Genomic DNA, 12086 nt, shown 5'->3' with positions numbered 1-12086 from the left:
TATATGGGGGGTTGGGGCCACACCCAGCAATGCTCAGGGGTTACTCCTGGCTCTATGCTCAGGAATTACTCCTGGTGCTGCTCCCGGGACTATAATGGATGCAGGGGATTGAATCTAGATCAGCAGCATGCAAGGCAATTGCCTTACCTGCTGTACTATTGCTCCAGCTCCTTTAAAACATATTTGGGGGGGGGGGGGTCTGGAGTGATTGCACAGTGGGTAGGGCATTTGCCTTGCACACAGCTGACCCGGGTTCGATTCTCAGCATCCTGTATGGTCCCCCAAGCACTGCCAGGAGTAATTCCTGAGTGCATGAGCCAGGAGTAGCCCCTGTGCAACGCTGGGCGTGACCCAAAAAGAAAAAAAAATTGGGGGCCACACCTGGTTGTGTCAGGGCTTTTTTCTGGTTCTGCGTTCGAGGATCACTCCTGGTGGGGCTCGGGGTCCATAAGGGGTGCTGGAGATTAAACCTGGCTTGGCTGCATGCAAGGCAGGTGCCCTACCTACTGCTGTATTATTGCTCTAGTTCTGAATGTGCATTTTTAAACAGTGATCAAGCCAGGAGGATTGGTCCATGGTTGGAAGCCTGCCTTAAGGGCTGGGGGAAAGGGCAGTTGGGATAAAGAAGGGACCATTATGACAAAGATGGTTGGAAGGGATCGCTCTGGATGGGAGATGTGTGCTGAAAGTGGGTAAAGGATCAAATATGATGGCCTCTCAGTATCTGTATTGCAAACCACAATGCCCAAAAGTAGAGAGAGAAAGAGACAAGGAAAAAAAGTGCAGGCGGGGTGGGGTGGTGCGGGGAGAAGGCTGGAAGGATATTGGGGATATTGATGCTGGGAAATAAACACTGGTGGAGGGATGGGTGTTGGGACATTGTATGACTGAAACCGGATCATGAAAGCTTTGTAATTGTGTATCTCACAGTGATTCAACTGAAAACAAACAAAACAAAACAAACAAATAAAAAAAAAAAACACAGTGGCCAGGAAGATTGCTCAATGGTCCAAGCACATGCTTTGTATGAAGTAGGCCTGGGTTCAGACCCTGTTTCCCAAATAAAATAATTGCAGTTAAAATAAAGACTGCAACAGAAAGGGCTGGAGAGATAGAACAGGGGTAAAGATGCTTGCCTTGCATGGGGTCAACTTTAGTTATACCCCTGGCATGTAATCCATGATCCCCTGATCACACCAGGTGTGGACTAAAAACCTAATAATCACTGTATCACTGTCATCCGGTTGTTCATCAATTTACTTGAGCAGGCGCCAGTAACGCCTCTGTTCGTCCCAGCTTGAGATTTTAGCAACCTCTCCTTACTCGTCTTTCCCAAAGAGTGGCGGCTCTTTCAGGGTCAGGGGAATGAGACCTGTTATAGTTACTGGTTTTGGCATACTGAATACACCATGGGGAGCTTGCCAGGCTCTGCCCATGTGGGCAGAATACTCTTGGTAGATTGCTGGGCTCTCCGAGAGGCATATATATGTGTGTGTATATATATATTATCACTGTCACTATCACTGTCCTCCCATTGTTCATTGATTTGCTCGAGCGGGCCCAGTAACGTCTTCATTGTGACAATTGTTATTGTGTTTGGCTTATCGAATACGTCACAGGTAGCTTGCCAGACTTTGCCATGCGGGTGAGATACTCTTGGTAGCTTGCCCGGTTCTCTGAGAGGGGCGGAAGAATCGAACTTGGGTTTGCCGTGTCGGCTGCTTGCAAGGCAAACACCCTACCCACTGTGCTAGAGCTCCAGCCCTATATATTTATAGGGCTGGAGCGATAGCACAAATCACATATATATGTATGTGTATATATATATATATATATATATATATATATACACATAATATGTGACTTGTTGCCTACTGTCTGAACTCCACTGACCATGGCGTGGTAATCATGCAAAATGAGTAGGAAGTGTCTTATGATGTGTCACGCGGCCTCAAAGCGGCTGTGTGGTCTGGAAAGCAGCCTGGAGCATAGCGTCAGCTGGGTAGTGGAGGTCAGCTGCCAGGGCTGGGTCCCTTGGGGCGGGGAGGGCTCTCACTCGCCCTGGTAATAATAATAATGTAGCACCGTAGCACTGTCTTCCCATTGTTCATCGATTTGCTCGAGTGGGCCCAGTAACGTGTCCATCGTGAGACTTGTTGTTACTGTGTTTGGCATATTGAGTACATTATGGGTAGCTTGCCAGGCTCTGCAGTGCAGGCGAGATACTCTCAGTAGCTTGCCGGGCTCTCCGAGAGGGGCGGAGTAATTGAACCTGGCTCAGCCGGGCCGGCTACACGCAAGGCAAATGCCCTACCACTGTGCTATCGCTCCAGCCCCAATAATAATAATCACTGTCACTGTCCTCCCGTCGTCCATCGATTTGCTCGAGCGGGCCCAGTAACATTGTGAGACTTGTTACTGTGTTTGGCATATTGAATCCATCACGGGAGCTTGCCAGGCTCTGCTGTGCAGGCGAGATACTCTCGGTAGCTTGCTGGGCTCTCCGAGAAGGGCGGAGGAATTGAACCTGGCTCAGCCGGGCCGGCTACACGCAAGGCAAATGCCCTACCACTGTGCTATTGCTCCAGCCCCAATAATAATAACAATAATAAATAATAATAAAAAAGTATAACAACAGACTGCAGAGGACTCAGAGGCCAGGGAGAGGGAGATCAGAGGCACTCTGGTGTGGGTGAGGTAGGTGGCTGTGTCACTAAGAACACAAATGAACATCAATATTACCATAAACATATAAACCTAAATTATAACTTAAATTTAAAAATTTTTAAAGAATGTAATATATAATGTCCCTGGCTGTAGGATCACTTAGAGAGGAGTGAGAGAGATAGGACAGTGGGTAGAGCAACTTGCCTTGTGCATGGCCAACCTGGGTTCTGTCCCAGGCACCCCAGATTGTCCCCCAAGCCCAGACAGGAGTGATTCCTGAGCGTAGAGCCCGGAGAAAGCCCTGTGCACAATCAAGTGTGACCCCCCAAAAAAGAAAAGAATCAATTTGTCACTTCAAACATTTATAGACTTCACTCCCAGAAAATGTGATTCAGGAAATTGGAGAGGGGCTGGAAATTTGAAGTTCTAGAATGTTAGAATATAACGGCGATGGGCAGGAAGTATTATCTAAAAAGAATCCATGTCATCTCAAAATAGTAAAAAAAGAAAGACAAACCTAACTCCAAACTTGTAAATTTGACTTAGGAAATCATGTGTGAGCTGGAAAATAAATGTCTCATTGTTTATGCGATCTGTTCTGATATGGGGAGTTAGAACAGCCAGGGCACAAAAAAAATGGTTTCAAAGTTTGTAGATGTCTTACCTTCTATGAATTATTAATAACACTCATTTCGGTATTATTTGTATTTGAACCAGGACTGCCTCTTTAAATATATTGTTTCATCCGGAAGGGGGCAAAAAGAATCCATGTCCCATAAGATTTTTTTGACGGATCATTAAAAAGAGACCAAATTCACTTCCCAGGCTGATGTATTATTTATTTCCCAGTCTCTAGCTTCAGAAGGGAGGGGGGCGAGGAGGGAGGTGACCACCATAAAGAATCCTAAATATCACTTATTTTCCTCATCTCTTCTCCTTACAGTTAGGGTTATTTAATGAAAACTCCACGTTTCCCTATTGGCTGGTATTTCCAAAGTGTTTCCACATCCTCTCTTAACCCTGGGAGGCAATAAGATTCGATTTGCTTTATCAAAAGTTGGCATCTGCCTGCGCTCCATAAACCAACCTCTGCCCATCCATCTGTATGAGAGCAATCTCCCTGTGTTGGTCCACGCCTCCGAAAAATGCCTCTGGGCCACAGCCGACGGTGCTCAGGGATCTGTCCTGGTGGGGCTCAGGGGACTCTCACTGGGCCAGGGCCCAGCGCGGGTCAGCCAGGAGCGCAGGCGCAGCCCCCCGGGGTCCCCATCTCTCTTCTGAGCCGTTGCTAAATTATTTATCGTGAGACACTGAGTAGACAAGTGCGGATGTGACAAAAAGTCCTGATCCGTGGAAGGGGTTTACCTTCTGGCTGGAGGAAGCACCCTGCCAAGCCTAGGTGGAATCTTCTCATCGGCAATTTCTCCTTCAATTTTTCAGGAAAAAGAAAACAACAACAACAACAAAATAAAACTGAGCATTTGTGTTCTAGGTTCGAAGTCTATCCTTTGAAAGCAGAGTTCCGCGCGGGGGACCTGCTCTGGGACCCCTCTGGAAATGCGTCCTATGGTCCCCAAGAAGGTTGGGACGCCAGCAATCCTCGTGGCACTCCAGAGCGCTTGGGTTGGGAGAGGCAGAAGCACACCCGCTGCTCTACACGCGGGACTCATTCCTGGCGGGCTTGGGAGACCGAATGGGGCTTGGGGGGACCACCTGGGGTGCCGGGGCTCAAACCCGGGCCGGCCGCGTGCAAAGTCAACGCCCTCCCCGCGAGGTACTGGCTCCCAGTCCCTCCCCCTGACCCGGACTTGCAGCTAACCCCCCGGGGCTCGCCCGACTGAAGTGGGCGTCTGCAACCGCCCCCCCCCCACCCCGGAGTGCAGACCCTCGCCCCAACGCACTGAGAGTTCCTGCAAAGTAAACCCCAGACGCGTGCGGGGCGAAGGCAGGACCGCCGAGCCGTGGCACCACTGCGGCGCCCAGATTGAGCACGAGGCTCAGAGACGTTTCCTAGCTGGCCTCGGGCCACACAGTCCGGACGCCCACCTGCCACGAACGCGGCGAGAAGCGAGGGGTCCCCACGGCCGCTCTCTCGGCTCTGGGCGCCCCGCAAACAGGTGTGCCACCCGGCCTCCCGGGGCCCGCGTCCGTCCGGGCCCACGCGGGCACCCCGGCTCCCCCCGGCAAAGTTTCCCCCGCGCCCCTGCCCCGCGCGCGCCAGGCCGCGGTGCCAAGTCCCGAGCGAGCGCGGCGCGGGCGGGCGCGCGGCGGAGCGTCCCCGCGGGGGGCGGCGGCGCGGGGCGCGGGGCGGGGCGGGGCGGCCCCTGGGCGCGCGCTGCCCTTCCCGGCCGCGAGGGCCGCGGGCCCGGCGCCGAGCGGGAGGCGCGCGCGGGCCGTGGGGGCTGGGCCGAGGCGAGCGCGGCGGCGGGGAGCGGGCGGCGCCGGCGGCCCCCGCGTCCCCACCCGGCCCGAGTGCGTCCCCGTGCGCGGGGACCCGGGGCGCGCAGGGCGGGGGGCCGCGGAGCCGCGCCACGTCCCTCGGCCCCGGCGGCGGGCGGCGGGCGGCGCCGGGCCGGGGGCTTTTGTGTCGGCGAGTCGGGGCGCGCCGGGCCGTCCCCGCGGCTCCCGAGGCGGCGGCCGAGCAGGAGCGCGCCCGGCGCCCGCACGTGCCGGCCCCGCCGGGGGCACCGCAGGCCGCGCGCCCCGGGGCCGCCGCTGAGCCCCGCCGGGCCCCCGCGCGCCGCCCGGCCGCCCCGAGGCCTCGTCCCGCCGCCAAACTTTGCAAAGTCGGCCCGAGCCCCCCGCGCCCCGGCCGCGCCGCGCCCCCCGGGCTCGCCCCGCCGCCGCCGCCGCCGCCGCCGCCGCCGCGGCCGCCCCGCGCGCGGGAGGAGGAGCCGCCGCCGCCGCAGAGAGACCCGACTCCCGCGGCCTCGGGGGGAGTCATGCCCGGCCGTCGGTGATGTCCGCGGAACAGGACAAGGAGCCCATCGCGCTGAAGAGAGTTCGAGGTAGGCGCGGGGGGCGCCGGCCGCGGGGGCCGGGGGCGCGGGCCGGGCCGCGGGGAGGCCACGGGGCTCCGTCCGGGCCTAACTCCGCGCCCCGGCGGCGGCCGAGGGGCGTCCGCCCCGCGCCCCCCGCGCGCCGGCCCCGCTGCCCGGAGGCGGCGCTCGGCATCCCCCGCGGGCCCCCGCGCCTACCTGCGCCGCCCGACCCCGCGCGGCGGGCATCTCGGGGAGGGTGGGGGGAGGCACCGCGCACCCCGCCCAGGCCCACCTCGCCGGTCGTGCCCGCCCCCCAAAAAGTAACTTGGGCTGCCCGCGAGTTGGCGCTCCGGAAGGTGCAGGACCGGGGGTGCGGGGCTTCGCGTCCCTGCCGGGCCCCCCTCCCCGCCAAGTGCACCCCCGCCCCCGAGAGCCTATTGCCCTGGGGTGGGGGGAGACGCGTCGCCCCGGGCAGAGGCGACCCAGCGTCTCGGGGACCTCCGAATCCGAATCAAAGCCCCCACCCGTGCCTACCCGGCGGCTCCCTTGCTTCCGGAAGCTCACGAGGCGGGGGTTGCCCGGCTCCGCCAGGCAGAGCAGGGGACGTTGTCCCAGACAAAAGAGAATGATGTCTGCAAGTTCCCAGACGGAGCCGGGATTCGGGGAGCCTGCGCCCCGCTCCCATCAGCACCTCCCGGTGCGCTTGGAGCCGAGAGTCCCGGAGAGGGAGTAACACGGCGTCTCGCTGAGCAAATACCCATCGCGCGTCTTCCCTGGCGCCGGGCACGGTGCTTGGCACCGCGAAGCGGACAGTGAGCCGAGGCCAGAATGCGCCCCGGCCCCGCGGGAGTGGGCAGTGGGTTGCGGGGGGATCCGTGATGAGCCGAGGCCGGGACTGTGCAGTGGCCAGCGCCTTGGGGACACCCTTAGAGAGGGTGAGGAAATCATGTATGGGCTTGGGGAGCGGGCAGCCGTCTGGGTGCTCAAGCGAAGACCCAGAGGAAGTGCTCAGGACAGAGTGTCAGGGATGCGCAGCATCAAGTGCAAAGGCCCTGGGTCTGCAGTTTGCCTGATGCACGCGAGCACCAGCGTGGAAGCCAGGGAGGCTGAAGGTGCAGAAGGCTGAAGGTGGTTGTTTCTTGGAGGGCATTTAAGACGCTTGGCTTCTCCCAGGCAGGGACGGGGCAGAAACCGTAGCTTACCCAACGTTCTATTTTCACACGATTCCCGGGGTGCTGGGTGGAGAGTCAGTTGCAGCGAGCAAGGGCTGAGGCAGAAAAGCTAGTAAGGAGGTGCTTGCAGTGATCCTTTCATCCAGACAGGGTCGAGTGCCTGTGCCTTAGTCAGTAGTTGGGTGAGTTTCCAGTTGACTTGAATGACAGATCAAGGACCAGCCTCTGCATCCCTGGTTCTGTTCAGAGATTCAGCACAGATAGAAATAACAGGTTTGTGACATGGTGACAGTGTGGTTTCCAGAAAATATCCACCTGAGAGTATTTAGAGATTGGTTTTCTCAGCCATTTAAGCAAAAACATCATTTTGAGCACACTACTGTGGGTATTTTGGGTTGGTTTTTGGCTCACACTGTAGATGTTTGGGGCTTGCTCATGGCTCTGTGCTCAGGGGTCACTCCTTGTGGGCTGGGGGGATGGGTTGTCAGGGAACTGTATACCCGGTGCTGGGGAATTGAAGCAGATTTGGTCCCATGCAGGGCAAGGGCCTCAAGCCTGTCCTATCTCTGAGGCCACAGTCTGTCGTTTATCAAAGCTGGGCATCAGCACATTCACTTGCCGAGGGTTTCCCATTGCACTTGCTTTTCTGTTTGTGCTTACCAGCTGCCAACACCTTGGTGGAATAGATCTTGCTGACATGATTCTTCCTGGTTTTTTGGTCACATTGTTTTGCCTATCACTATAAATTACATTGGGGTTAAAGATAAATCAAACTCTCAAGTCTTTGCCTTTTGAACACAATTGTAAGGTGTAATTTAAAACAAATTGAGTCTTTTATTTGTAGGTTAAGAGTACAGAATTTATTTTGTTCCAGCTACTACTTTTTTTTTTTTTTGGCTTGTTTTAGGTCCATACTCTGTGGTGCTCAGGGCTTAATTCCGGCTCTGTGCTCAGTGATCCCTCCTGGTGGGCCTTAGGGAACCCAGTGTGGTGCAGGGAATCGAATCTGGTTTGGCTTCATGCAAGACGAGTGCTGTACTGTCTCTCTGACCTCAGCTACTGTTTTTAAGTTCGGTGTGTTAGCTGTTGACTCAGGTGTCAGCTGAGAGGAGCCGGGAATCTGGTTCAGGCTTAGAGTGATCATCTTGCACCTGTGAAATGCTGGGTTCAAGGCCTAACACTGCCAAAATAAGTCAGTGAAAAAAATACGATGAGTCTCTGAGAGGTAAGTACTAGAGAAGAACACGAAGCAGTTTTTAATAGTTAGTAGGAGGGGCCGGGAGATGGCTCAGAATACAGGAATGTATTCCTTGCAGGGATAGGAGCTGAAGTTGATCCTTGGCACTGAGGGCCCGCTGAGCACTGTTGGCTTCTAGTACCGCTGGGCCAGGCAGTACCACATTGTGGGACCTGAGTGCTGGCCATCAGGCCCACAAAGCCTGGCCCAGTGTCATCAATTATCTTGGGTAGTAGACCTCAGGCTCTCTGAGCACTGCCTGTGAGTACCCCCCCATAAAAGGTAATACCAGGAGGGGTTATGGTAAGCTTTTTTGTAATAATTGCAACCTTCGTTTAAAGAATACTTCCGAATTATTTTGAAATCTCCAAAAGCCACTGGAATATCTGTGAAGAACAATTCTGCTGGATGCTAGTATCCCAGAAGTTTTTGTGAAAGATCACATGTAGGGTGTAGAATTGACAGAGCATAAACTCAAACTGCTTGTTCCGCATGCACAGTTGTATGCCCGCAGGCTATTTGACAGCACTCTGTCTCATGCATATTTTTTTTTTTAAATTAGGTACTGGGACCAGAGAGAAAGTACAGAGGTTACGGTACTTTCCTTACATGTTTTTGACTCCTGTTTGATCACCAGCACTATATGTGGTCCCCCCGGGCACCATAAGGTCTGATTCCTGAGCACAGAATCAGGAATAAACTCTGAGTGCCAGATGTGACAAATTTTTTTAAAAAAATACTAGTTATCAAACCTCTTGGCTTAGGATCAGGCTAAGATTTTACAAATTAAAAGAGTTTCAACTTAAAGAAATCCCTAAGATATATATGTATAATCACTGTATCACTGTCATCCTGTTGTTCATCAATTTGCTTGAGCGGGCACCAGTAACGTCTCCATTCGTCCCTGTCAAGTGCTACTGTAGCCTGATGGCCTATTGGGGGCTCTTTCAGGGTCAGGGGAATGAGGACTGTCATTGTTACTGTTTTTGGCATATCGAGTACGCCACGGGTAGCATGCCAGGCTCTGACGAAGAAATATATTTGATAATTATATACTATCTTAGGTGGAACTCATGCATGATATCATGAATAATGGGACTTTCCAGTAATATATCCCAAAGACCAAAAACTTTGCGATTCCCTGGAATCGTTATTGGGAGAGTGAATTATAGGACCCACATAATCAGGATTCCGGAGAGATTTCTTGCCCCCTGACACAGTCTCCAGATGTTCCTAATGCACATTAATGTCTAAGAACTGTTGGTGGGCCCCGATTGCAGAGGTGAGTGGGGAACTGGTGGGTCTTGAAAGCTAGTCCTAATATTTCAATAATAAATTCAGAATTGCTGCTTACTGTCAAAGTACTCCCGCTCCTGTTCTCCCAGCTCTAACCCCGCCAGGCCCTCAGCCCTTGAGTATCAGGAAAGCCCATGAGGATAGGGTGCAACGCCGTCTTAATTTTCTTTCTGCTGCTTCTCCAGTTGGATTTCACAAGTTAACTCATCCTTTTTTTTTATGCTGCTTTCTGATCGTCCATGACTCCTCATGCTGTGGCATATTTCCTGTCCTTTGCGTTTCTTACCAACAATCCGTTTCTCCAGTAATCTTAGGTCTTTCAGGTGGTGATCGGATGGCAATACTTCTTTGTTTATTGAGTGAATTATCATTGAGCAGTCGCAGTGTCAGACAGTGGGAATATGCCAAGAAGGCAGCTGTTGGAAGCCGGAGCCATAGTGCAGCCACAGGTCCTACCTTACAGGTGACCAGCCCACGTTCGATCCCAGCCAGCCCACATGCATCTCTGGAAACCTCCAGGAGTGATTCCTGAGTGCAGAGCCAGGAGTAACCCCTGAGCATCGCTGGGTGTGTAGTCCAAAAACTAAACAAAAGAGAAGACACGTGTTTTCAAGGAATTGTTAGTATCTTCTGGGATACTGACAAACGAGTAATCCATTAGAAAGAGCCTGGTAACCATGATGATCATCAACAGAAATCAAAGAAGAGCATGGATCCTGTCTTTGAGAGATAAAGGAAGGTCGCCTGGAGAAATGTACTAAGAAGTTGGCGTATCTTTGTGTTAAATGATGTAGAAAGAGCAGCAGGTAGAGTGAGGGCTGAGGAAAGAATTATGAAGTTCCTGGTGACATTGAGAAGGCTCTTTTGGAGGCAAAACCATCTTTTCAAGTGGTGAAGATGTGGCTTGAAAGAGACTTGGTGACAGAAAGGCATCGCCAATAGCTTGGGAAGAGAGCCAAGAGAAAATTTATGTGAGTGTCTTTCTTTCTTAAACTTTGTGGACTTAATTCACTAATGAAGTTTTAAGAACCTGTGTAAAAAATAACCTGTCAGGCTTTAGGTCTGACTGTTCTAGAAGAAGGGAACTTAACAAAGCAGGTTGATTTTCCCATAAGTCAGGTCTCTGCCCCGGCTAGAGCCATAGCACAGCAGGTAGAGTGTTTGCCCTGCACCTGGCCGACCCCCGTTTGATTCCTCCGTCCCTCTCAGAGAGCCTGGCAAGCTACAGAGTATCCTGCCTGCACGGCAGAGTCTGGTAAGCTCCCCGTGGCATATTTGATATGCCAAAAACAGTAACAACAAGTCTCACAGAGGAGATGTTAATGTTAATGGTGCCCGCTTGCGCAAATCAATGAACAACGGGAGGACAGTGCTACAGTGCTACAGGTCTCTGCATATGAGAAGTGGAACATCATAAAGAAAACAGAGGAAGAAAGAAAAAGAAGTTGAAGGCATTCGTTGAAGATGGGAGGTACCGAGGGCCTTGTATGTGCAGGCCTAGTGCTCTTCCACTGAGCTAAGTCCCTGACCCAAAGATGGGGTGCTTTTAACCAGCTTTAGAAAGAACATAGTTGGGGGCCCAGAGCAATAGTAGAGTGGGTAGGGTCCTTCCTTGCCTTGCAGGCAGCTGACTCGGTTTCAATCCCAGGCATTACATATGGTCCCCCCCCCAGCCCACCGGAAGTGATCCCGGAGCACAGGCAGGTGTGGCCCCCAAATAAAAGCAAAACAAAAAGAAATGACCTGGGTGGTAAGAATATACTCACTTTATCTTATTATTATTTCATGGCCCACACCCAGCAGTGCAGGGCCTGGCTCACAAAAAGCAGGTGGCTCACTTGGCCGCTCTCCCTGCCTAAGGACAAAGTTTTGAATAACAAAATAATGGATGAAAAAAGGAAAAAAAAAACGGGTATGGCCTAAAACAAAACCAAAAAAAAGAGCGGAAGAAGAAAGTCTGATGCAAAATTTTTGGTTTTGTTTTTTCAGTTGGTCTCTGTCCAGATTAGGCTGATTATTGGGAAAATGGGACCCCCTCTGCCGCCCCCCCCCCCCCCGGGATTTGCCAGTGTGCGATGAGCTATTGTGGTTGGGAACAGAGGTGAATGGTGTGAGTCAGAAATAGAAATCTGGAAGTTATCAGTAAACAGGTGACGGCTAATTGGTGCCCTGGGAGTAGGTAAACTCAGCCAAGAGAGAGTGCAAAATAGGAGCGAAAGCATGAAGGGCAGCAGGTTTGGGGCCGAGCATTTAGGAGACAGGAGGGGAAGCTGCCCCTGGAGAGCTCATGAGGGAGGCAGAGAGATGAGGAGGAAGAGGAGAGACGCTGCTGTGCGTAAGCTGGCAGGAGCTGGTTTCTGAGCAGGAGACGAATTGATTTTTTTTTAAGTGTTGAATGCAAGGGTGCTAGCTGTCCAGTCTGGTCTTTCGCTGGTCAATCTTTGAGATGTACTTTGACAGATGTGATTTATCCATTACCCAAACCCACCTCCCACCCCAAACTGTCCCAGCGTCCCGGGGTGTCTGTCCCCTTACTCTGTTTTGTATTGGGTCGTCTGCCGTGCTGAGGCTCAAACCCAGGGCCTCACACACGTGACGCAGCTACTCTGCCACTGCCTTGTGGCGTCCCTGTGACCCCTTTGTTTCTAATCCCTTGTCTGCTTGACCTTTCCGTGGCCACATCTTTAGTTGGGTTTTGTTAATCTCTTTGAGGATCACAATAGCCCCTCAAAC

At 53.0% G+C, this 12086-nt stretch overlaps 2 protein-coding genes across 2 annotated transcripts in view; both read left to right on the top strand.

Moving 5' to 3' along the window:
• The window catches only part of PRTG (protogenin), a 170128-nt gene extending 164742 nt beyond the window's left edge, over positions 1 to 5386 (top strand). The window contains exon 21 of the mRNA XM_056115327.1: positions 4682 to 5386. Coding sequence (XP_055971302.1) covers positions 4682 to 5386 — 705 coding nt within the window. The remainder of the gene's footprint in view (positions 1 to 4681) is intronic.
• Positions 5387 to 5543: 157 nt separating this feature from the next.
• Positions 5544 to 12086, top strand: part of PYGO1 (pygopus family PHD finger 1) — a 41079-nt gene continuing 34536 nt past the window's right edge. The window contains 1 exon segment of the mRNA XM_056115326.1: positions 5544 to 5675. Within this exon segment, the coding sequence (XP_055971301.1) occupies positions 5627 to 5675 (49 nt within the window). The 5' untranslated portion in view covers positions 5544 to 5626.

Source organism: Sorex fumeus, unplaced genomic scaffold (assembly GCF_029834395.1).
Source record: "Sorex fumeus unplaced genomic scaffold, SorFum_2.1 ptg000029l, whole genome shotgun sequence".
NCBI classification, from domain to species: Eukaryota; Metazoa; Chordata; class Mammalia; order Eulipotyphla; family Soricidae; genus Sorex; species Sorex fumeus.
Note: the sequence above shows the minus strand (reverse complement) of the source record. Positions and strands in the feature narration are given on the sequence as shown.